The sequence below is a fragment of the Chroicocephalus ridibundus genome, chromosome 1, assembly GCF_963924245.1.
Source record: "Chroicocephalus ridibundus chromosome 1, bChrRid1.1, whole genome shotgun sequence".
Taxonomy (NCBI): Eukaryota; Metazoa; Chordata; class Aves; order Charadriiformes; family Laridae; genus Chroicocephalus; species Chroicocephalus ridibundus.
This window is the reverse complement of record NC_086284.1, coordinates 211,906,988-211,931,051: the sequence shown is the minus strand read 5'-3', so window position 1 is coordinate 211,931,051 and position 24,064 is coordinate 211,906,988. Positions and strand designations below refer to the sequence as shown.

Genomic DNA, 24,064 nt, shown 5'->3' with positions numbered 1-24,064 from the left:
GTAAAAATTATATGCTAGATTGACCCCTAGGGTAAAGTGATTGAGCTAAGACTTACTTTATTGACAAACTTACGTAAGCAGTGGTTCTCTCACAGGAATTGCAGATTAATGATTCTCACCTGATGGGGCTTCTGTGACTTACCTGTATGGAGACGCTGCTATAGGAACCGCCTATGACTCCTGCAATGAGTAATGGCAAATTCTCTTGAATGGCATATGAGCCATCGGGGCACATATACTCTGTTTCATCCACTTTAGTTAAAGATGCCCTGACAAACTCCAAAGACTGTTCTAAGGCATACGTATCCCTGGAACATGTGTCCAAGATGTGAACTCCGAGCTTAATTCCAGGCAGCAAGTAGTTGTCTTTGTTGATTTCATCAATGGCAAACAACATGGCCTCCAAGCGCTGGATGCCTCGGTCTTCATTGATTCTCCCACATTCTTCTATTCCGGTGCCTTTTTCGTTGACTGGGAACAAGCCACCTAAGACCAGGTCTCCTTCTATCTTAATTTCCTTCCTTACAAAGCTGTGGTCACTTAGGGAAAGGAAAACTCCTTTGGAAAATAAAGCTAGCGCAAGGACTTGGAGTCTGGTGAACATCTTCATTGGTCCTGTTTTAGCAGCTCTAAGAAACATTGATAGAAACAAAAGTGTAGTTCAGTCCTTCTGATCCATTGCCAAATTTGAAGTGCTGTCCCACAAGCCAGTGATGAACAAGCCAACAAGTCTTTCCACTGGACCTCTAAAGAAGAGATGGAAGGAATTAGAAAAGGCAAAAGGAGATGTGAGCTGTTATGAAACTTTTATCAATAAAACATTCAAGAGCAGTGTTAAGGATTGCTGGATAGCATAGAAAGTGAGAAATGCATTTGCCTTGTATTGTCCTGAAGAACTTTTCTCCATTTGCTTCATAACTGATTACAGGCTAAGCATCTACTATGACAGCTATGCACAAAGACCACAGACATATGGGGAAATATATCTGATGTTGACCACTGCTCAACAATGTTTTACATTTTCCAAAGACAGAGACCACTTCTGACATTTTTTTCACACCACCCTCTCTTATTCTGTTGTCTCCTTTCTGGACTTGGAGTCTTATGTATTCTCATTCACCATGTCTCCAGCTGCTTCCAGCCTTCCCTTAATAAACTTTTCTCTTTTTTTTGTTGATTGCAATATGCTTACTATTCCTTCAGCTATAGCACTGTCACAGAGTTATCTCTTTGCTGTTGATTTTTGCTGAACTCAGCATTTGTCCTTCAGATGCAAAGTCTCTTGCTGAAGTCCACCCGCCCTGCCTTCTTTTACTAGCTTGCTCACCTGGTGCAGGCAATGAGAGGATGAGAGAAACCTCTTGGGGCTTTACATCTATTTTTGGGTTGTGACAAATGTTTGAAACATGGGAGAAGCCCTGTTACACCAGGTGAGAACTGAAGGCTGTGTCTATAATAGAAAAGCGATCAAGTCCATGTCATCCCATTTAGCTGTTAGCATGCTCCTAGTAGTGCTCTACAAAACAGCGCCTGGGTGTGGTTCATGGACAAGCAGAGACCAGAGATTATTTCCAATGACCACTTTTGATGTGGCCACAGTGTTTTCAGCCATTTCATGCTGGTTGGCATCGCCAATGGAGAATGGTCCATCGTCCGTTTAGTTTTACTAAGTGACTTACCAAGGCTAGTTATTATGTAGAAGTCCTGGAAATCGAACCTGCCTCTCCATCAAATGCCTTAATCACAAAACCATTTGTCCTTAAGGCACAAAAGATTCTCTTGCAAGTAAATTAAGTCAAAAAAACAAAAGAGACAGATGAAAGAGAAAAAAAAAAAGAGACATGGCAAGGAGGAGCTTAGTACTTGATGCTTTCTAAAGGCATGAAAATGCTTACGGCTGGACGTGCTCTCTGTAATGTTAATCACAGTTCAGTGCTCAGATCAAGGGGAGAACAGAACAGCAATGTGTGTACTTAGGATATGATTTTACTCTCACTAAGGTCAAGACAGTTGCCAGTGACCTTAAAAGGAGAAAAATCAAGCCTTAGTAACAATTTTGTAAGTAAATATGCATACAAAAAGTGTATTCATGCAACGTAGATGCATGATTTGTCCGTAGACTCCATGTCACTATCTCTTCAAATATGACAGCGGCTGCCTTGATCTCCAAATCATCAGATAAGTCAAATGTGGTAGTATTTAAATAGATGGCTTTAATAATTTATTTCTGTACTTGCTTTTTCCTTAAGAGAGTGTATGCTATTATTAGAGTTGCAGGGTTATTTATAATTTAGAAACACTTAACACAAAGAAATTGGAATAAGCAACAATTAATATTTAACACTGAATGATGGATGAGCACGCTTATTGAAAGGCAGTTGTTTATCCCAGTTCAATTTCAATGTTGCTCTACCAAATTGTGTGAAAGCATAGCATTTTATTCATATTTAGTCCAACATTGTTCTCTCATAAATCAGTAATGTGTCATATGCACTGTTAAAGGTCTTTCTCTGCAGTCTTAGTAACATGTGTGTAGTCTGAGCTGCAGGCTGTCTCAGCAGAATTTTTCCACTCAGAAATAAGTGATATGTCAATGGAAAACAAGCTTCATCGCCTCTCAGTGATCTATAAGTAAGCAAGTTTGCTGTTCACATGTGGTTTATTAAGCAGGTCCAGAAAACATATTTTCTGGTAATGTTAGCAGGAATAATGAAGTAACTGTATGCAGTAGTACTTTCTGTGTCAGACTTAATACTACAATTTACCAAATATTATTCAAGTACATACAGGGCATATAAAATGGTGATACTATCCCATTGAAAATAATTATCAGGAAAAAAGGTGACATTTGTCACATGAATGTTTGTGTGGTTAATAATTCAGTTGGACTGACTTCCATTGTTCTCATCACTAATCCACGTTTTGTATTAAAACAGGATTTGGGATTTTTTATTTTTAATACAGTATCCATCCAATTTATTTCTGTAGCTTCTGTCACCACTGTATCTCAGCAAATATTCATACATTTATCCTTACAACAGTGGTAAAATATTTATTTTCCCTGTTTCATGCTTGGGGAAAAAGAGGCACAGAAAGATGAAATGAGATTCTCAGAAGAGTCTAAGTTCAGAATTTGATTTGCTCAGCCCTCACAATCACTATCCAACTTTGAAAAGGTCTCTGCCTCCCTTTAGGAATTGAAGAACATGCTTTCAACCGTGCCCTGCATCCCCTGGTTCCCACTGGGGCACCGACTCTGAAAAACTTCCTAAGCAAGCTGGTGTCTCTTCCAAGCCTGATCCTGAATGATTTACCTAAGGTCATCAGCGCAGCCAAGAATCAGACTTTGATCTTCTCCAGCGCTCCTCTGATACCTTAACAATAAACCTCCCTTGTTTCCCATTGCTCATTCTACCTTTTATATGAGTCTTTTATAAGGTCATATTAAAACCAGCCTGTTTTCAACAGCCCTTCAACATTACCAAGACCAACTAACTTTGCTGAAGAAAAGGCTTGTAATGAGGTCCTCTATAAGGTTTTCTAAAACCTACCCAGGACATGCCTAGAGCTACAGTGGGTTTACCCTGAACAGCAAGGAGGCTGTTCTCATCCCCCTGACTCCTTCAAAGCTGCTAGTTCCTGCAAACGGCATCACCCTCCACCTTGTATCACATCTGTATCTCAGGGATCTATGTGGCTCTGATACATAGCAATAAAGGCTAGAAAGGTACTGACAATTATTTCGACATTGCACATAAAAAGTGTATATGTAAAATGAATGATGCTATAGAGAGAACTGGTTTTCCCTGCAAAGAATGCAAAGGATTTCTGTATTTTATCACTTAAGCTTGTTACAGTGGCCCAGCTGAAGGAAACCAAAACAGTAGAGTACGGTAGAGGATCAGTCCCAGCAGAATTCAAGGAGTGATTGGACAAGGTGAGGACTGGGAATAGACATGACCATTTCTCTGCTTCTTTCTTGCCGCTTTGTGTTGGGAGTACCTGTCTGAAGGTGTCCAGGGATATGAAGAGAAGACATGGTGGGAACCCCACCTGGGTTGGTGATGACTCAGTCCTATGTTCCCACTCTATCAGGGGACACACTACTTGGTAAAGGGATGCCCACGGGTGGGAGCCACCCACCTACACCAACCACCCTAGCCTCCCCCACTTGGCAATTCCTGTGAAGCTCTGAGTTTCTCACAGTCTTTGAAACTGTAGGGAGACACCACACATGCAGAGTTCTGATTTCCAGGAAAACATGATCATCCCATTTCACATGTTCAAGTCCTTTGTTTACAAATGGGAGACGGTTACTAAAAACACAGCTTTGGGTGTCAAATGTGCTTCTCTCCTGTAGACTCCTGTGCACTGCTACCCGTGTAGCGGCATCGCAGTGTCCTGCAGAAGAATAAGGGTGCCATGCACAGGATGTGAGCAGAGGCATTAACGCAAAGGCTGGTTTGTCAGAGGAGGTTTCCCCTCCAGGGCGGTGAGGGAGGGATGCTTCCAGGAGCAACCGCCTCTCAGTGGTGGGACTCCTGAAGGAAGCTGCGAGGCAGATTTGGGTGGCCGGTGAGCAGCATCACTATGGTGACACTGAAGAGACAGCTTGATGTGAAGAAGAGAGGTTATTTTAAAGCAGCTCACGAAGACGGGCTAGCAACTCAATTTCTCTCCTGTTCACTCTGCCATGCACCTCCCACGTGCTTTTTCTGCAGCTTGCATAACTCATGGCTATATATACAAACATTTTTTTTTACCTATTCCAGGCTAATACAGCCCGTATTACACCCATTAACTGTGGTGAAGACAGCACCCCAGGGTCGAGGTTTGCCATTTCCTACACAAAGTGATTTCACTACACCAACCACGCCAATTTGGCTTTGCCAAATTTGCGATTTGAACTTATTTGAACAATTTGAACTATAATTTGAACAAATCGAACCAAATTTACTTCTACTAAAAGCATGTTTCTGGGATGTTTCCAAAGAAGTACCTGTTGATCAAGCTGCAAATCTTCCATTTTTCATTTGTATTTAATCTTTTAACTCCAGCTACAGGGAAGGTTATATTGTTCTAGGTGCTTTGTTAATATTAAAAATATGTACACTCCAACTCCATAGGCTTTGGATCCCTGGTGGAAATAGACGCAGAACTAGGTGTAGGAGTGATCCAAATATCAAAATGAAAAACAAACAGGAACAAGGAGAAAGGTTTCCATGTCTGGATCAGGAGGCTTCTGCCAGAACTTTCCTATGTGAATTATTCAATGAGGGTGGTGAAACACCAGCACAGGTTGCCCAGAGGAGTGGCAGATGCCCCATCCCTGGAAACATTCAGGGTCAGGGTGGATGGGGCTCTGAGCAACCTGGTGCAGTTGAAGATGGCAGGGGGGTTGGACTAGATTGCCTTTAAAGGTCCCTTCTAACCCAAACTATTCTATGATTCTATGATTTTTATGATTCTATGATCCAGCAGAACTTGGCTTGTGAAACAACATCACTCAGCACTCCAGAGCCCCTTCTCTTTCCACCAGCAAAGGTCCACAAGGGAGACCTACATCTGCTCTTGAGGGACACTGTCAGCACTTCCCTCAGTAAAAACAACTCACTTGTGTTAAATGGCAGCTGTGCTGCTCTTGTTGAAAATACCCTTGTCTCTTGATCTGAACAATCGGTTTTAGTGGACTATTTCTGTGCCTCTAAAAAGTTGATTGTACAAATCCAGTATTTCTTGGTGTGAGTTCGCTTATTTACAAAGGATGTGCACATTCTCAGTTTTGTGAAAGCAGCAAGAATGAGAAAGAGGACGTCTGGGTTTTCCACATTTGGTATCCCACTGATATCGTTCCGAAACTAAACCTGTCTTTCCTGGCTTTGTTCCAGAGCTATATTCACACGACAGCTCTGATCTTCTGCAGGCTTTCTGTTTTCAGCTCACAGAGTAGCTCCCCTTGTGGTATCAGTTCAGGGGTGAACTCTTAACAGGCTAAATCTCTTGTCAGTCTATTTTTCTAGGTGTCAAACTCTGAAAAGAAGTGCAGTTCAATCTTTCATTTAGCTGGATGACTTATAAAAGGAGTATGATTGTTCATACATCAATGTCAATTTTGTTGGTACCTTCCACCATATCAGCACCAATGGCTGGCATTGGCAGTTTATCCAACAGCGGTAGACTTTCCAGTTTTCTACTTATAAGGATGGAATGGGAAACTTTATCGAGAGCTGAGGCATCTCAGGTCTCCTAGCTATTTTTCAACACCATTAACTAGCAAGTGGGACAATCTACGTGACTGGGCTAAAACTCTGGAAAGTTTTACCCTCAACCCTACCCTGCGCTATCATAAATTCCCCCACATTTGTTCTCCTTTGCAGTATTTTGCAGGGCTCATCTGTGTACCCAGCTTCCTGAGAAAGGATGCAACAGGAGCTGACGTGGGTGCTGGTGAAGATTATGTTTAGCTTTATTGTAGGTGGCTCCTGCTTGGCAGTAATGGATTTTTACTGCATTATTCAGGACTATAATGTGATATTGTGGTGCCTGGAGCCATATGTCAACTTGGTATCACCTACCACCCTTACTAAACTTTCTTTGGAAGAGGCCTGTGTTTAGTGGAAGGTCACAGGGGAGGTTCCCCAAAATTGTGCTCATGGCACGTTACAACATTGAAGTTAATAGTACTATCAATATATCCATCTCCAAGGACAGCCCATCATAGACTTATCTTTCCCCAAGCCCTTGCTGTGCCCTACAAATCTTAGGCTAGGGAAGCAGATTTCTAAAACAATTCCAATTTTGTCTCAAAATTCTGGCACATCTTTCAAGACTGAGGTAATAAGTTAAATGCCATGATTTCTTTCTCTCAGAGATCACGGATAACTTGCACAGCAGCCTTGCTAATCCAATACATTTGGCACATTTATATGTGTTCTGCCAGAACTTGACCTTAATGCCTGATGAGACCTGCACTGAAAGATGTCTCACTTCGTTGGAAAAAAGTGATGGACAAGCTCGAGGCTTTTTACCAATTATAATTAGAGATGCCATCACCTCTGGAAGAGAAATATTTGTAAAGGAACACAAGCCTTACGGTGACAGATAGGTACCACGTACACAAATTGCTCACATCTTGATTACGGCTGGCTGAAATCTGATAGCTTAAATCAGAACTGAAAAAAGCATAAAAAGTTGCAGAAAATGTGGTGAGTTAGAGAAAACAAGTAAATTTCTTCCATGGAAATGGAGAAATTTCCTTCATGAAATGTTAATCAGGTGCTGACACATAAATTTGGTGAAAATGAATCGAAGTGCTTTAAATTTGAATTGCTGGCTGTTGTACCTCAGATATTTTTTTTCCTTTCTTTGGGAAAAATGTCAAAAATGGCTTTACAGCTAGGTGAATTTGTGCCTTTCCTTTCAACTTGGAAATCCATACATGAAAAACACTAATTAATACAATTACCACTGGCAGCAGCATGAGACTACAAGCCATAGATGTTCATCCCATGCATAGCATATTGTAGAAGAGTTCGGAGAACCTTAAAAATTTACTGGCAATTTCAACGTAAAGAATGATATATAAAACAAGATATGCCAGTGCAGAAGGAGACCATTCCTCTTAAAATACAAACTTATTTTAGAATAAGAAGAAAAACCAGAACACTGCACTGCTGTCCGTACTGTCAGAGTCAACAAGTCATGCTTTATGTTTTCTACAATGTCAACATAAAACAGATGCCCAGCCCTTTCCTCAGAGATCTATGATATTTTCATCCTGTTTCAAAAAGAGTTTAAAATATTAATCACACAGGAAAACAGATGTCTCTGTCGTGATACTCTTGAAGTTTCTAGATATTAAAGGACTCTATAGATTAGAACAAGACCTATTAATTTAGTCTGGTGAGGAACAAGGAGCCCCTGGACATTACCGGACACTAGTGTGGTGCAGAAATATGGGTCTTTGCTACTTGTTACATCAAATAAGCGTGTTTGGCACTGAGTCCTTCTGTAGTAAGTTTGGTCTCAGGAGAGAAAGCTGCAATGAGCATACCACCAGAGCTAGAGATCTGGGTCAGGCTGTGCCATCTCCTAACTCGTTAGAGTTTCTTCTGTACTTTGACAATAACTATATTCAAGTATATTGAGAAGTCCAGCCATGAGCCTGAGGCTTTGCACCATCTGGACAATTTGTGGTGTAATGGTCTTGATGTAATGCAGGGTTAGACCTTTGAAAGTCCCACCATCTTCCCGTCTGTCTTTTTTGGATTGAGCTGAATCCTACTGCTTTTTATCCATCTGCTTATTTCTTCCAGGCATTGGCGGCAGCTGAAAGCACACCAGCAGAGACAGCAACGAACAGACAAGTGCTGTCTGCTTATTGATTGCGTGTTAGTCGACTTTAGTCTCAGTCTCCCTGTGTGGTCCCAGAAAGACATGGAATAGGAAAAGTGGGAGTATAAAGACTTTGGGGACAAAGAAGCAGCTGAATTCTGTGGCCTGTGGATGTCACAGCAACTATTCCTGCTAGGTCGTGCAGGGACGCCATCGCCAGGCTAAGGTCAGCAGAGTCAAAGGCTGGGTGAGAGAGGTAATGACATAAGTGCAGATTTGTCCTGCACAAAGTGAACCGTGGCATTTTCAGCATCACGTCCTGGGATGAAACTTTTAGCTAAGAGGAGCTTTAACACTTGTGCTTAATGCAGGCGAAGCTTAGCCAAGTGAAGTTAACATAAACCTAAGTATACCGCCCAAGGAGTATCTGCGCATTTGGTCTTTGGACTTTCCTTCCTACTTGATTCTTAAGCATCTATTTTCTTCTGCCTTCATTTCTGTCTTGTGCTAATAATCACTTTTCAGGTCTTTGCTACATCTGCAGGGTTTTTCTTGGGCCCAGATCTCTCTGTGAGTTTCTGCCCGTGCTCAGCCGAGGTGCTCTGCCTGTGCATTCTTGGCTCCCTCTGAATGGCATTGGCATGAGCTGCCAGATTTCACTCGCATCACTCCTCTGCCAAAACATTTCCCTCACATTGTGGCAACAGGGCCAAAGTATGGCTGAGCCTCTGCATACGTGGAGGGCAGAGAGTCCTTTCTCACTATTGCTTCTGTTGAGATTCAATTTGGCTGCCAGCACAGCCGGCCTTGGAGTCATACAGACCTTGCAAAGCAGCTAAGTGTGCATCCTTTCTCTTCTCCATCTGTATGTGGGATAACTTGAAGACAGCAAGCTGAGTGGTGCAGTTGACACACCTGAGGGATGGGATGCCATTCAGAGGGACCTAGACAAGCTCCAGAAGTGGGCCTGTGTGAACCTTGTGAGGTTCAACAAGGCCAAGTGCAGGGTCCTGCACCTGGGTCAGGGCAACCCCCAGTATCAATACAGACTGGGGGATGAAGGGATTGAGAGCAGCCCCACCAAGAAGGACTTGGGGGTACTGGTGGTTTGAAAGCCGGATATGAGCTGACAATGTGTGCTCACAGCCCAGAAAGCCAACCGCATCCTGGGCTGCATCACAAGAAGCATGGCCAGCAGGTCAGAGGAGGTGATCGTCCCCCTCTACTCCACTCTCAGGAGACCCACCTGGAGTACTGCATCCAGCTCTGGGTCCCTCAGCACAGTAAAGACACGGACCTGTTGGAGCAGGTCCAGAGGAGGGCCACAAAAATGATAAGAGGGATGGAATACCTCTCCTGTGAGGACAGGCTAAGAGACTTGGGGTTGTCCAACCTGGAGAAGAGAAGGTTCCAGGGAGACTTTATTGTGGTCTTTCAATACTGAAAAGCTTATACCGAAATATAAGCTTTTCAATACCTTATAAGGAAGATGGGAAAGACTTTTTTGTAGGGCCTGTTGCGATAGGACAGAAGGTAATGGCTTTAAACTAAAACAGGGTGTATTTAGACTAGATATAAGGAAGACATTTTCTACAATGAGGTTGGTGAGACACTGGCCCAGGTTGCCCGCAGAGGTGGTAGATGCCCCATCCCTGGAAACATTCAAGACCAGGTTGGACGGGGGTCTGAGCAACCTGATCTAGTTGAAGGTGTCCCTGCTTATTGCAGGGGGTGTGGACTAGATGACCTTTAAAGGTCCTTTCCAACCCAATCCATGCTATGATTCTATGACTTCTGCTACCACCTAATCTGCCCAAATGTGATCTAATCCTGGCCTGGACCCCTAAGTAGTGGCATTCAAACCTGTCCTGGTGCCCTCTACCTCATTGTTCACAATAAGAGAAACTGGAATAGCAAAGACAATGGACAGCAGAGGGCACAGCTCCTGCATAGCTCCTTCTCACCCCCCTGTGACTTATTCACAAATCAAATAAAAGTCTTACCAGGTTGGTGCTCCCATCCCTGTCCGGTCTGAGCTGTATCTCCCAGCTTCCCACAGCAGAACAAAACACTCATCTGGGAATTTTCCAAGCTAAGATAGTTTCTATCATTTGTCAAACGAGGCAATGTTTCTCTCTCTGACATATGCACTGGAGGTGCTTCAGAGCAGGAGCTGTAGCCTTGCCCATGGCTGTTCAGTGCTGAACTGTGTCTCATCACCACTGACCATTTACTGATGAGATTCAATCTGCCTAACTTGCATACTTAACATATGGCAACATTTTAGGCACCTTTGACCTCCCCCTGGGAGGCTCTATCTCGGGCCTATTCTGATTTAAGAAAGACACAAGGTATCTCTGGAGACCCCAAAGGCACAAAAATCTTGCTAATGAAAACTTAGGCACTTGCTTTAGGAAGACTAGTTCACCTAACATCTACGAGGTGAGATCAAGGCAGGTACCCAGCTACACGAACAGGGTCTCACCTGCCGGTCATAGGCTTTGTTGTGTTATTGATAACAACACAAAGCAATAGAAAGGGATCAAACCAGGAAAAGGCTGTTCAGGTTTATGAAGAAAGGAAAGGATTTTTTAGCAGTGGATTGTAGCTTTTTGCTGCTGAGTTGTTGGGGGTTTGTCTTTTAACATAAAAGGATTAAAAATTTAACAACAGTAGCCTCTCTCGCAATTATCCTTTCTCCCCCCTCTCCCAGAGCCCAGACTGGTAACTCTTCCATCACATGAATGTTACCTCCAGGCTACAGCATTCAGCGGAGTGTGAAATCACAATTAACAGAGCAAGTGTTTTGTAAGTGAGCAGAGACGGCTGCAAATTACATCCTGCTATTAGCTGATTTTAGAACAACGCTGTTGAACAGCTTCATGATTACTGGGCTGTGGCGTGTATTAAAAAACCATTAATAAAACATAATTGATTGTGAATTGTGCTTAATGCCATTATAATTTTAATCACAAATGTTGTAGAAGTTTACTGGAAATAAAAGCTGCCCTCAGCTATCTATGGGAACTGGGTTCTTAAAATTTTACCGAACTTGATTTGCAGCTGTTGTAAATCAGTAAACTACTGAGACTTGTGGGTTTTGCTGACTTCTTAGAGATCCTCTTTGTGTTTTTCTTTTCCAGTCAGCAAAGAAAGGTGTGAGACTGCCTTGCCTCGGCCAGAAAGTATCACTGGGAACTTGATGGAAACAATATCCTCCATCTCTCCTACCTGCCATTCACTTGGCTTGCCCTTAGAAGCAGGTAGTGTCACCGATAGGGAAGAGGAGCTGGTGGTTTGTATTTGCTGAGAAACAAGCAACAATACAGAGCTATACTTAGAAAATACTCAGATTTATTTCCCTCTTTTGGGCCCAAAATTATTCTCAAACCTTAAATCGAGCTTTCTTATAGGAACCCGGTAATGTTTAATTCTGATCCATGACCCTGTCTGGGCTCGTGGACAGACAAGTTATGCCACAGTAAGTTTATGGCTACATTTTTCAAACTTGGATGCCCTGCAATGGATTTATGGACTTTAAAAAAGCCATTCACAATCAGTCTAATTTGGGACTTTGACACAATTCGGGTCCCAGCCAGTGATGCAAAGTGCCTGCTCTTCTGCATCAGTTAGTGCTTCGGGGATCTAAAACTCACTCTCAGGCTGAGAACTCCCAAAGCACTTCTCTTCAGGCACTGCCTGCATTTGCTGATCAAGGTGACACCTAACTCCACTTATTAACCAAATTTGGTCAGAGGAAGATCAAACTCTGCCAAAATCCCCAGCGAAATGCACTTAGGTATGTGGGCAGGATCTTGCCCTGGCTGTAGGTATTTAGGCTCATAGAGTTTTCTCACCCCACAGAGAGGTGGCGTAAAGCGAGGAATAAAACCCAGGAGTTCCGTGAACACCAGAAACGCTAGCGCTAGGCATGCAGAAAAATCTTAGAAGAGGCCCTAAGATGAGGTAATACAATACCTGCATTATTTGTTGACTTTTTGGCAGCCTGTGCCCTGGCAAATAAACTAGTATAAACACTGGGACTAGATTGCTGAAAAGCATTTCCTGCTAAAGAGCTAGCAGTAAGGGTTAGTGGTTTGGGTTTTTTTTTTTTTTTTTTTAATAAATAAAAATAAACCCATACAAGCCATTTTTTTCTGTTTCTGCAAAGATGTATCCCAAAAAGGCAGTAAGAAACTTGCCTCATCCTGACTGAGGGAGTGTCTTCTACTGGTAAGAAACCAATTATGTCAGTCACTGCTCAGGCTTGTTTGTATTTTGGACCTCTCTCTTTGTAGGCGAAGGTGTATCCTGGAACAAACAACCTTGGAACAAACACCTCCAGCTGCAGCAAGCAGCTCTTTTTTCCATATCCTCTGTCCATCCCTCAGATCTGGTATAAGCTGTTTGCTTGGCTCCTGTCATGCAGCTCCCCAGCAGTGTATGTACATGCATACATACATATATATATATATATTTACGTGAAGAGCCAGAACCTCACATCCCCAACACGCTCGCTGCCTTCTCTTGCTCTAAGTGGCCATTGCTATGGCAACAACTGCTTAACTCAAAATTTAGAGAGGCACTTAGCACAAATTATGAAAGAAGGGAAGCGACAGTGTTCTGTGTAAAGCCACTGTTTGATGGCCCGCCGTGGCTCCAGTCGCCAATTGCTCCAGGACACCCCGGGGACCTTGCCACCTGTGGTCTGGCACCTTCTGCTCAGCGTGGTGCAGGAAACAGCTTTCTCTAATGCTGGATTTGTCTTTATTCTTTTCTGTGCTGACGATAAATGGCATTTCAGCCATCTGATCACCCACAGGACTGAATTCGCAGGCTGCCCAGCCTGGTCCTCAATACCTCTGCCAGAATACTTCATGGTCTGATAGCACAAGGGGGAAATTCCTTCCTAATGAAGGCAAGGAAAGACACAGGCCCTATTTAGAGCCTCTTGAACTGTACTACTGTTCTGCATCAGCATGCCTGGCAGCAGATGAAGGGCCTGGCTGAGTTGTAGGACAAAGCACACCGCGTGCCTGTGACTCCTTGCAAGGAGTTGCTCCGCGATGCCAAATCTCAGACACGATGATAGAGCTGAGGAAGGGCCAACATGAATAATCTCAACAACTCCTAGTGAATTTAGGAGACTCACGTCTTTCTAAACCTGTGCGAACTTTGTCCTCTCTTCTTACATACGGCCACATCTTATATAAGGCAAGATGAAGCTGTCCCTATTCGTTCTTCACTCTTTGGATGAAGCGCACTAATTGGTAAAAACTATTCAGAGAAAGACATTTTGGCCACCAAGTTCCTTCCTCATAAAAAGTCCTTAGGAAATCGTTTCCTGAAATCCAGTCAGACAACTAGTGCATAAGGATGCCAAACCTACTAGGACCTCAAACAGGCTGGAAGAGTGGGCAGTTATGGACAGAAAAAAAGGCTCTGTTTGCAGCTGAGCATCCTGGGAGTGGATTTACTCTTGGGAAGGTGGAGGTTATACGTGTTTTGGATCCTGTTAATGGTACAAGAAGATGCAATCTGGAGATGAATAGAGTAAACCTGCTTTTAAAAGGAAACCAGTGGGATGGCTCCCTAATCTGGGGTGAAAGCTAGAATGGCAACAAGGCAGGCATGCAGAAGTGAACCATTCCTTGCTGGCTGGCAAGAGCTGAAAGCTGCTCTGCTGATAATCTGTTTTCATGGTGGACTTGGGCAAGGTGTGGGTGATGGCCGTTCACTGCCTCCTCTGCTACAGGAGGGAGGGAGTGTGTGGGGAGGCAGTGGGTTGCATGCTGCCTCCACCGCGGAAAGCAGGAGCTTAGGGCGAAAACCACCCTGATTTCACTGCCTCAGAGGCCGAAAGCTAAGCAGGATGAATCTAGGTCCTAACTGTGCTCCTTTCATCCCTTACTGGAGCCAGCCAGCCAGCCAATTTTGGTCAAGGAAGAGTTAAAACTGTTTTGCATGGCTGTTTATAGAGGTTTATTATTTCTTGGAAGGTACAGTCCACATTAGGGATGTACTCCTCCCTCACTCCAGGAGGAGTTAGATCTGATTTATTTTGGGAGGGCCAGGGCTGCATATTCTTTCTGTGTGGCCCGTGTGCCTTGTAATAACAAGCTTTCCTGTTATTACAATTCTCATCGCAATTTAAAATTAATACTTGTTTCCTAAATTTCACTGAGGCCAGCGTGAATGCATAATAATCCTATTAAAGAATCCAGGAACCAGCCAAGAGTCACTACTTGTATTTGTTAACAAAACTGAACAGGAGGTGTGGATTTCATTGCTTTGCTTGCACTTTCCAGCTTTGATTGGGGAGAAGCTCCATGGCTGCCAACATTTCTACCGACCACAGGAATGCCAGCAGAAATGTCCACGCAGCAGCTGGCGCACAATGAATGTTGTTCTGTGACAATTGCCCCAACTTCTTTTATCGTACAGTGATTGAAAAATGTCAGCTGAGAAGCCACAAGAGCAGGTGCACGCGAAGAAAGTAGGTTAGGAACCCTACATGCCAGATTGTGATCCAGGCTGCGCTCCCCACAAGGGCATATGCCTCTAGATCCACAGCTTGTTTCATGGGGCAGGGAGATGACGGAGAAGAGCCATCTCTGCAGATCTTCTCTTCTTCCCATCGTGCAGATGTGTGGGGAGCAAATGGGCAGGGGGAGGCTCGGGCTGTGGTGTTACCCCCTGTGCCAGCCCCATGGCTCTAAGAGGAGGAGGACCCTACATCACAGGGGATGGACTGCAGAGGTCTCTTCAAGCAAGGAGAGAAACCAGGAAGCAAACAGCAGCCCTGGAAGTGGCTCTGCTCCAGCAGTAGATCAGCGTCAGGTCAGGCCATTGCCTGGGGAAAAATTCTGGGGGTTTCGCTAATAGCACCTGGGCAGAGGGAATTGTAGAAGGAGAACAACCCCATAAATGGGAAGCAATTATGAGGGGAAATTCTGAAATTTGTTTTCTGGGACAGAATGGTAGTAGCTTTGACAAAATCCTAGACCTTTATGTGACACAATGGTTTGCAGGGGAATAGAACTCCAGTTCACAGAGTTTTAAATTAAATGACCTTATGCGCTTTTAGGGCTATCACACTCAGTTTGGCAACAAGCAGTGAAATATCCCCCCCTCAGGGCTCAGGCCCAGCTGCCCGTCTATGGAGGGTGCTGGCACAGTTTTTCTCACGAAAGCAAAATCTGTGTGGCCAAAATGCTCTGCCTTTTCCTATTACACACAGGAATGAAAAACAGACTTCCAAAACACTGGAGTCCTGTGAAAGTAGGTGACGATATTTAAAAAGGTAAATCTTATGGTCTCTCCCAAATATAATACAGAGAAAATACTTGAGAAACAGCCTACATTTTATCATAGGCTGCATGTTTTCAGTACATCCTAGTGGGTCGCAGAACAGACACCTTCATCCGCAATACGAAAGTATCTCATGCAGAAGTAGCAGGTGTCAGAGATGGTCAGTCATTCTGACTTAAGGATTTCTTGCTGGCTTGGGTAAGCTACTGGATGCTTTGAGTGTGCCCTACCTGTAGCTTGCCTCTTTAAAACAAGGCTGCAAGGTGTGAGATGGGGGTTTGCTGAATTCAGAGGCAAACTTCCTCTGATTTCACCTGAACGTGGGCTATCTCCAGATGACACTCGAGTCACAGCTTGGGTGTTTTCTTTCTGACATTGTGTAAGGCCAGGGCATTTTATATTTTCCAAGATAGACACATTGTCTGGCAGTTTCCAGATGATGGTAAGACAGGTTACAGCAGTGATATAGCCAATCCAAGCAAAGGACTGTATGGGAAGTCTCTTTTCCTGTGGTTTTCTCCAGGGAGGATTCTCCAGTGTCTGCTTTTGTGTCTGAGCTCACTCTTCAACCTTTCTTTTTCAGTGGCGTTTTAGTCTTGTTCTCCATTCCTTTACTCAGCCACCTTCCTTGCCTTAAAAGCAAACCTGTAGCAAATGAATGTCTTTGAGGTCTTTATTTTCCACAACTTCGTTGAAACTGGCTAGCATTCAAACTTTATTGGAATTGACAGTTAATGTAATTGTATAAGCCCTGTTTCCTTAGGAAACCAGCCTTCAAAAGATCAGAGCATGCTCTGAGCACTCCTCTATCCTTGTGATGTCCCAAGCTCTAATGTTTAAACCTCTCCTATTGTTATACAAGGCAATAGCATGGTTTTACTCCTGGAATTAGTCAATTATAGGATGTGATTCATCTGATATACTTTAGACATTGGAACAGGACGAAATAACTTACACCCAACCGTATCTATTTGTCTCTACTGACAGTGAACAGGGCCCATGGAGCCAGAGAATGGACTTTTCTGCACTGAATGAACTCTTTAGACTTCCATTTAGTCAATGAGGTCAGCATAGCCAAAAGAGGTCAGCGTGCAATTCATTTCGCCAGAGACATCTGTTTTAGGCTGAATCACACTCTACACTATGGAGCGTATTGATAAAATCCATGTTAAGTCAGTTAGTGCACATGCAGACGTCTACGACAAAGATGTCTAGATAAGATGGATTCCCCTCCATGCACTCTCAGCTTTTTGATACAGCTAAAGACCGCTCCCTCAGTCACATTTTTTGTATGCTATCGGACCTTGATAGCATCAGAACTTGTGCCTTAGTACTAAAAAGCCCCCCTCTGTGAGTAGGAGCAATACCATATGAAATAGGAAGAACTCACATTTTGCAAATCCATCCTCTCTATGGGCAGTGTTTCAGTTTCATTCTGGGATCATTGATTTGATGGCTTCGAGCTGTTTTCTTCATCAAGCCCAGAGGATAAGCTTTTTTTGCTCTGTATCTTTCTCTCTTGTACAGCTAATGTTAGCTTATTCTCCTTCAAATCTTATGTAAAGCTTTTACAGGGGAATACATCTGTGATATGCTTTTTGGTTTGTTGATTTTTGAAAAATATGAATAAACCAAAATAAACTGGAAGATTGTCAGTGTCTTTTGCAGATTATCCGTGTTCCAACTCTGCTCACAGGAAAATGCAAAGTCGATTAAAACCCACCAAGTGTAATAAATATGGTTTTTGATTCTGTCAGCATGGCTGAAGATGAAAGCTAATGGCAAATCCATAATACAGTCATACAGATCAAATGATCTATCAATCTATAAGCTTGCATGCATGATGGATAAATGCTCTTATTATCTTTACAGCATGCCCCAGTTAGTCCAGCACAAACATGGTGAGTTAACTTGGTACTCTGCAGTTAAGGTGCTTGCTTGTAGGAGGTTTGCTTTTTACAGTAGGATTGCAAATGCTAGAAGTCCCATTTCTTCAGTCTGTGAACTCTTCCCTTCATCGATCACTGCTCAGTTCAGTCCTTCAGCAGCTCTCAGGCTGCTGCGTATCCCACTCCTTGTTCCCGGTTGCAATCTCCTTGTCTTCCTCTTCCAAGCCTTCCCCTTCATGCTGGCAGCCTCATTCTCCCAGGTTATTTGGACACTGCAAGACACTTTGGATGCCCTTAACATTTCGGTAGCATGTTTCTTTTCCTTTCCTTCTACCTGACTGTGCTGACAACGGAGAAGATGCTCTTCTGGTGGTCAGCCCCACCATGGCTGGCTGCTGTGAAGAGCAATTGCAGTAAAATCCTGGCTTTGCCTCGGTGCTTTTGGCATTCTTTGCATGGATAAGCCAGTCCCAGGCAGACAGAGTGAAGCAATGTAGCCTCCTTCTCTGTTGTGCGGGATTATTCTGGATGGCACTAGAAGCGCTGAGAGGCTCAAATGTTTTCAGCCAGGACAGGTTTTTTAAAGGCTTCAGCTACTGGTCTCTTAAGAAGGTTTTTCTGAGTATGTGTAAAGCGGTGATTATGGTGATGGGCTGGTAACAGCCCGGCTTCAGCATATTCTCAGAGGTTTAGCAAAAGTCTCGACCAAATAACTCTTGTGCTCACTCTCAGTGTCCTGCTTCAGAGCATAAGCAACTGCAATTGCTTTTTGAAGAAAAGCTAGCTAGAATTTTTTTTTAAAGGCAATGCAGCAGTCTTTCCATCTCCATTTGTGAAGAAATTTTGAGGCTGAAACTTTCTCATCCTCAGGCCACTCCCAGGTCACCTTAAACTGAGCCTTGAGCTGATCACACCCTGCATTCCCATTCAACTAGGGCTCGAGAGAGCCACGGGATGGGAAACGTTTTGACAGTTTTAGCAACAGGCATCACTGAGAGTGTCTCTTACACTGAGAGAAAACTCGTACACTTTTCAAGCTGATTTCAAGAATTTGTGTCAGTTGCGGATTCGACATAAGACATTTGACTGGTTCCACTAGTTCATTGAGTCAGGAGCATTATAGGATTGAGCTCTGAGTTCTCTGGTACCAACAGACTGTTGTAGGCTAGGACTGTAATCAAGGGAATAAACAACTGTGCAATGCACTGGACAAATTAAGTACCTGTCAAAGAGACTCCATTTGTGTCATCATAGTTACCACGATGATGGATCTGACCCACTGTCAATATTAAAACCTTTTTTGTTCTCTTGTTCCAGCTATTCAGAATTATTCATTTATCCTGAATGAATATGTTGTGCTTAAACTGAATCTTAGGAGCTTATTTAGAACCCCTTAAGATCTTAAATTAAATATGAGTGCTATGTGGGAAGGCATAGAAATGAAAGATCTATAATTTTTCAAGTGGAAAAATTAAATTCCTCCCTCCTTCCCTCTCTTGTTTGATGCATCCGGTACAAAGCACATGGAATTTGAATAGGTGTAGTAATAAAGTCAGAGAGCTTTAATAGATATCTACGTGTGATGTAGAGCTGGATGTTGTCCTCAGGTATACAGACACACCTGCATTCACTGCCTGGGGCAGCAGTTTACCTGACACACATGCAAGTGACCTAATCAATTTTGCCAGATTTATGCTGGTGCCCCTGAGTGACTGCTGCAAGCGTGTGTAGGTCCTCATTGTAAACATAATGAGTATAGGAACAAACAGATCTGCGAAATGAGCACATCGACCATATTAACATGACTATTAGAGGTCCGTATAAATACATCAATTGATTATCTTCATTTCTGATAGAAGGTGCAAACTTTCTCCATTGATACTTAAAGGTCAACTTACAAATTTGTTCCTGTTTATTTGTTACATCTCAGGAGCCACAGAGAAGAAATTAAAAACTCATCAGCTGGCCAGCATGGAGGCTCAGAGCTCTGATGCTTTCAGCTGTTAAGCCTGCTGTTTCAGAGAACCCATTTTCAACTCCTAGATCTGCTGCTCAAATCAATGTGCTGATGTTCGGTTGGAAGCAATACAGTTCCAGACAGGGTTAGCAATTTATAAAATTTCCATCAGCCTAAGAGTAGCAATGAGTATATATATGTATGCATGCATGTGGGCTTTCTGGCTGCTTTCAGCATTCAGGAAACAATTACAGGAGAGCATTAGTTGTGCTTCAATGCATATCATGAGTCAAAAGTAGTGGTACGGTCTTCACTTGGGGACTGTTAGTACCCCGGATGGCTCAGGAAGGCAATAGGGAAGTAAACCTGCAACACACCTCATTTTCTTTTGGCTACTTCTCTGTTTTGAACACCTAACCCTTACACTCAGAAATATTTTCTCATGGAGTTGTGAACAGCTCTCTCCTTTTCACTAGCTGAGCTAGTAAACAAGAATATTTTGTACTTCTCCACCACATACAAATCTCTATGATTGGAGATAAGTGCTATCCCTGGACTCTACTAGTAAGAAGCTATGGAGAAAAAAAAAGCATGGCATGAATCAATGGCAGAAGAAGCAAAGATCACTTCTTTCCTTGTGTGAGGATCTAACTTTCAGAGATCATCAGTGTCTAAGAACAATGAAGAGAACAAGCAGCTAGAGGCATAGCGGGGTATCACCTTCAGTACGGCCCAGTCCATACACAAGAAGTGTTTCCTCTTAAAAGACTGATATGGCTGCAAAAAGTAGACGCCACTTAGAGTACCAAAATTCTTTTTCAGGTCTTCATTATCCAAAGCTTATTCATTTCTCCTCAAAAACATTAATTGAATTTCCATTTCTCTTTAGACTAGACTCACTTAAGACTCACTTAAACTAGACCACAACAGCCACAGCACTAACCCATTACGAAGCTCTTTGTCCAGAAAGGTGATGAATTTCAATGGGGAAGTGACTGCATAATCAGTAGCAGAACCAAGAGAAAAGAGCTCTACAAGATTAGATCAGAACCACTCAAAGTGCCCTGAATGCTCATTTTTTGTTTATGAGGAGAAAATCCTGGCATTTTCTGTGAAGGTGTCCTTCAGCAATTTTTGACTTTATGACAATCTCTAATTTAAACACTGACTTCCCCAAATCTCTTTGGGAAACTCATGTACTTTTCCGCTGGCCGCCCCGACAGTACACCCCATATTTACTGCAGTCAACTCATTAAAACGCATGAGAATTTTTTTATTGGCTTTGGGCTCACAATACAATATACAAAATCCTCTTCCATTTGTTGGAAAGGCTCCAGTCCAGTAAGTAAAACAGTACACTGAAACTTGGTTCCAGTCTCATCTCTATCTTTGGCCCATCTCTTTGTGCCTATATAAATAGGGATAATATTACTTTCTGACCTTGCGGTTGCGTCCTAACAATTAATGGTTGTTGTGTGCTACATGCACCTTCAGTGAATCGTAGTCTAGTCAGTGGGTAGCCTCTGTTCTTCTTCGCATGGAGGTAAATTAGGTATGCCTCCAGCGGCAGCAGAAATTTGGCCCCATTGGGTAGCAACATTAACTCCATCTTCTCCAGGTTTCAGCCAGATTTCATTCAGCTGATGACATGTCTCAGACCTGACTTCAACGTTGTGACTTGCAAGGAAAGATTTTTTCTGGGTTGTGAGAGAGTATGTTGGTATGTTGAGCAGGAACTGGAAGCACACACCCTGGTTAAACAGGAGATACCCTCCAGAGCATTGTATCTCCTGCACCCTCTGAATCGATTGATGGAAGAGCAATTAAACAAGGCATGTGGGGTTGTCTCTGCAAGTAAAGAAAAATTCATAATCCAACCATTTTTCCTGGGCTCCCTGTCCTTTCTGGGCTCATGCATGTTCCTTCATAGGATTTTGAGAGCACCTGGGTCTGCCTCCTGCTCCAAAGTGCTTTCTGGAGAGTCTTCTAATGGCTGTGGGGGAGTGCAGTGTGGTCAGCAGAAATATGAGGGTGTCATAACCTCTACCGAGTTGAGTCTAAATTCCCTTTGGGATAGAGCCACTGGCGTAGATGGACAGTTGGTAGGCAGTGGTGCTTGGCAGGCTGACAGCGCTTTCCGAAGCCAGCCTTCATCTTGCAGCCGTAAGCAGGTTGCTGCTGGGAAGTCCTCCTCGCTGTACTGAAAATAGCCAGACTACAGCTCAGGATGCAGCCCGCAATGTGCTGGGGCATCTGGACACTGAGGAAGCCCTCTCCCCAAACAACCCATAGTCTGTGACCCCATATCATGACAAGCGTCAACTAAAACCTCAGCATACACTCTTCTGGCAAGTATGAGTTATTATTGATATTAATTATTCATATATTTCAATTTTTTTTAATAACTGACTCACATCTGTGTTCACATCCCTGTCCCCTTACTCCAACACTTACACACACTCAAAGGGCATACTATAAATACATTTAATACTTCCACAAATGCAAATGCTTTTGTTTGTTTTCCGATGTTTACTTGCTTGACTGGAGCGTTCCACTTGAGCCTCATACCCTAGTTAGTTACAACAGATTGCGAAGTGGGATTCATGCCTGGGTAAAGATAGTTTGCTTGCTTTACAACACCAAGATAAATGCCCGTCTGAAGCACCGTCATGAGGTCAATTGGGTCTAAGATTTTAAACGCCAAAAGATTTACAATTCCGTTTTGACAGCCCCTCCGCTTCCCGTCCCCCCCCCCCCAACTTTCCCCCCAGCACTGAGTCATTTAAAGCTTTAAAATATGGGAAGCAGAAAAGGAGTCATTAATTTTACTTACACAACAGCATTCGCACTTGTAAGGTTTTGACAGCTTCACTAAACCCAAAGGAATTCAAATAGCTAGAGCAAATGGATGCGTACCAATACTCGTATTGAAAGGAGGTAGTTTTCAGGGCTGAACACATATTTTCTTCCTGCAGGAAGCTGACAGTAATGAGAGTATGTAGGATGTTTTACTACCGCATTCACGTGATGCTACTTAACGGGGTTTTTTTCCTCCTGTTCAGCATATTCTCTTTGTGTTTCTGGAATCAATAGAACTGCAGCAAGTCAACAGATTATTTCAATATTTCTTAGGATGCTCTGCCCTTACCACCATACTTAGTACCTATTGTTTTCGGAAAGGCAAACAGGCTCTTAAATGTTATATTTGCCACTTAGAAGTTTGTTTGTTGACTGTGTCTTTTGGGGGATAAGAAATCCAATTGCAGAAAGCTAAACACGTACGCATGAAGTTGAATGCTTTTGGAAACAAATATTGTGGGATTTTATTTTTTTATCACAGTCATGATTTTTGATGGGAAATGGAAAACTTGCAATGAATTCATAATATGCCATTGCATTTCCATCTGAGACAGAAGGAACGTGCTTACTCCTTCAGAAGGGAAGACAGATGAAGGCAGGCAAGCCTCAGAATAAAACAGGAATTAAGTGGTAGCCGCTTGCTGATCATTGTTCTGCTATCTGTCTGTTATCTGTCTGAGTGTAGGTAGTAAATACCACATGAATTTAAATAAAACCCATTACTCACACTCACTTACAGATGTGATGTTAGGAGTTGCTTGACAGATCTTACACAGGAAACTCGGATGTAATTGAGCCCGTTGCTGTGTTGGTTCTCCTCCAGCAAAATCCTCTACCTGTGTAGGAATATTTTAAGACCTCACTAAATTTGAAATGGTGACAGAGTGTTAGGGTTTTTCGCTTATTTGTTTTTTGTATCATTATTGGGTCTCTACAATAACAGATGGTGAAATCTCTCCTGAGTAAGCCAAATGCCAGTGCTTTTTCTTACAGGATGTCAAGCAAAAGCACTAACAGCGCGGCTCCTATTACTGCTAGAAACCTATGGGCCTGCTCCAGTGCCTTTTAAAGTTCCTGGGTGTCTTTGGATCAGCTCCTTGACACATCTGAATGAGGCAGGCAATCTGCTTTAAACGCATCCTTATTATTCCCAGAGCTTCTGTTGGACATGCTCTTCAACAAGCAAATAATCTCTCTTTAAACAACTCTTTATTTTTATAATACACAAGCTTCCTTATAGAGGAGTGTAAGGTCAGGGTGGTTTGCAGGTAGGTTTAAAACACCCATTTGCTTTTCCTTCTTGAATGAGGGACTGCTTCTTTCAGAGATGGCCAACGCTGGCCGTTTGCATTCGCTGGCAGCAAACACCTGCAGCGTTGCAGTTGACAGAGATTAGGTGGGTGACAATCATCTTCACCAGGCTTGTTTTTCCTTCCTTGTCCTTTCCCTGTGTCTCTTGCTGTGCCATATTGAAGGAACATGGCTTAATGGCTATAAAGGGATATTTAGAGTTATTTCGTGCTCCTAGAGCTGTCCTAATTGACTCTTCTCTCTCATCATGATTCACTTATGAGCTGATGGTCAGGAAATCCCAACTGAATTCACAGTTCAGTGTCAAGTGTGACTGTAGGCACATTTCTCCACCCCTGTGAATCCCATATTCCCTACTGGCGATATGAGACAAGTTGGAGTCCTTTTATCATGCTGATGAGCT

General features: G+C 43.1%; 1 protein-coding gene across 6 annotated transcripts in view; it reads right to left on the bottom strand.

Moving 5' to 3' along the window:
• Nucleotides 1-24,064, bottom strand: part of GRM3 (glutamate metabotropic receptor 3) — a 117,458-nt gene that overhangs the window by 51,873 nt on the left and 41,521 nt on the right. For 2 of the 6 annotated variants that reach the window (XM_063323569.1, XM_063323571.1), the window contains exons 2-3: nt 23,078-23,186; nt 143-746 (exon numbers count right to left, since the gene is read on the bottom strand). In XM_063323569.1, the coding sequence (XP_063179639.1) occupies nt 143-640 (498 nt within the window). In that variant the 5' untranslated portion in view covers nt 641-746; nt 23,078-23,186. The remainder of the gene's footprint in view (nt 1-142; nt 747-23,077; nt 23,187-24,064) is intronic. The other 4 variants (XM_063323568.1, XM_063323570.1, XM_063323567.1 and 1 more) reach the window with 2 other exon arrangements.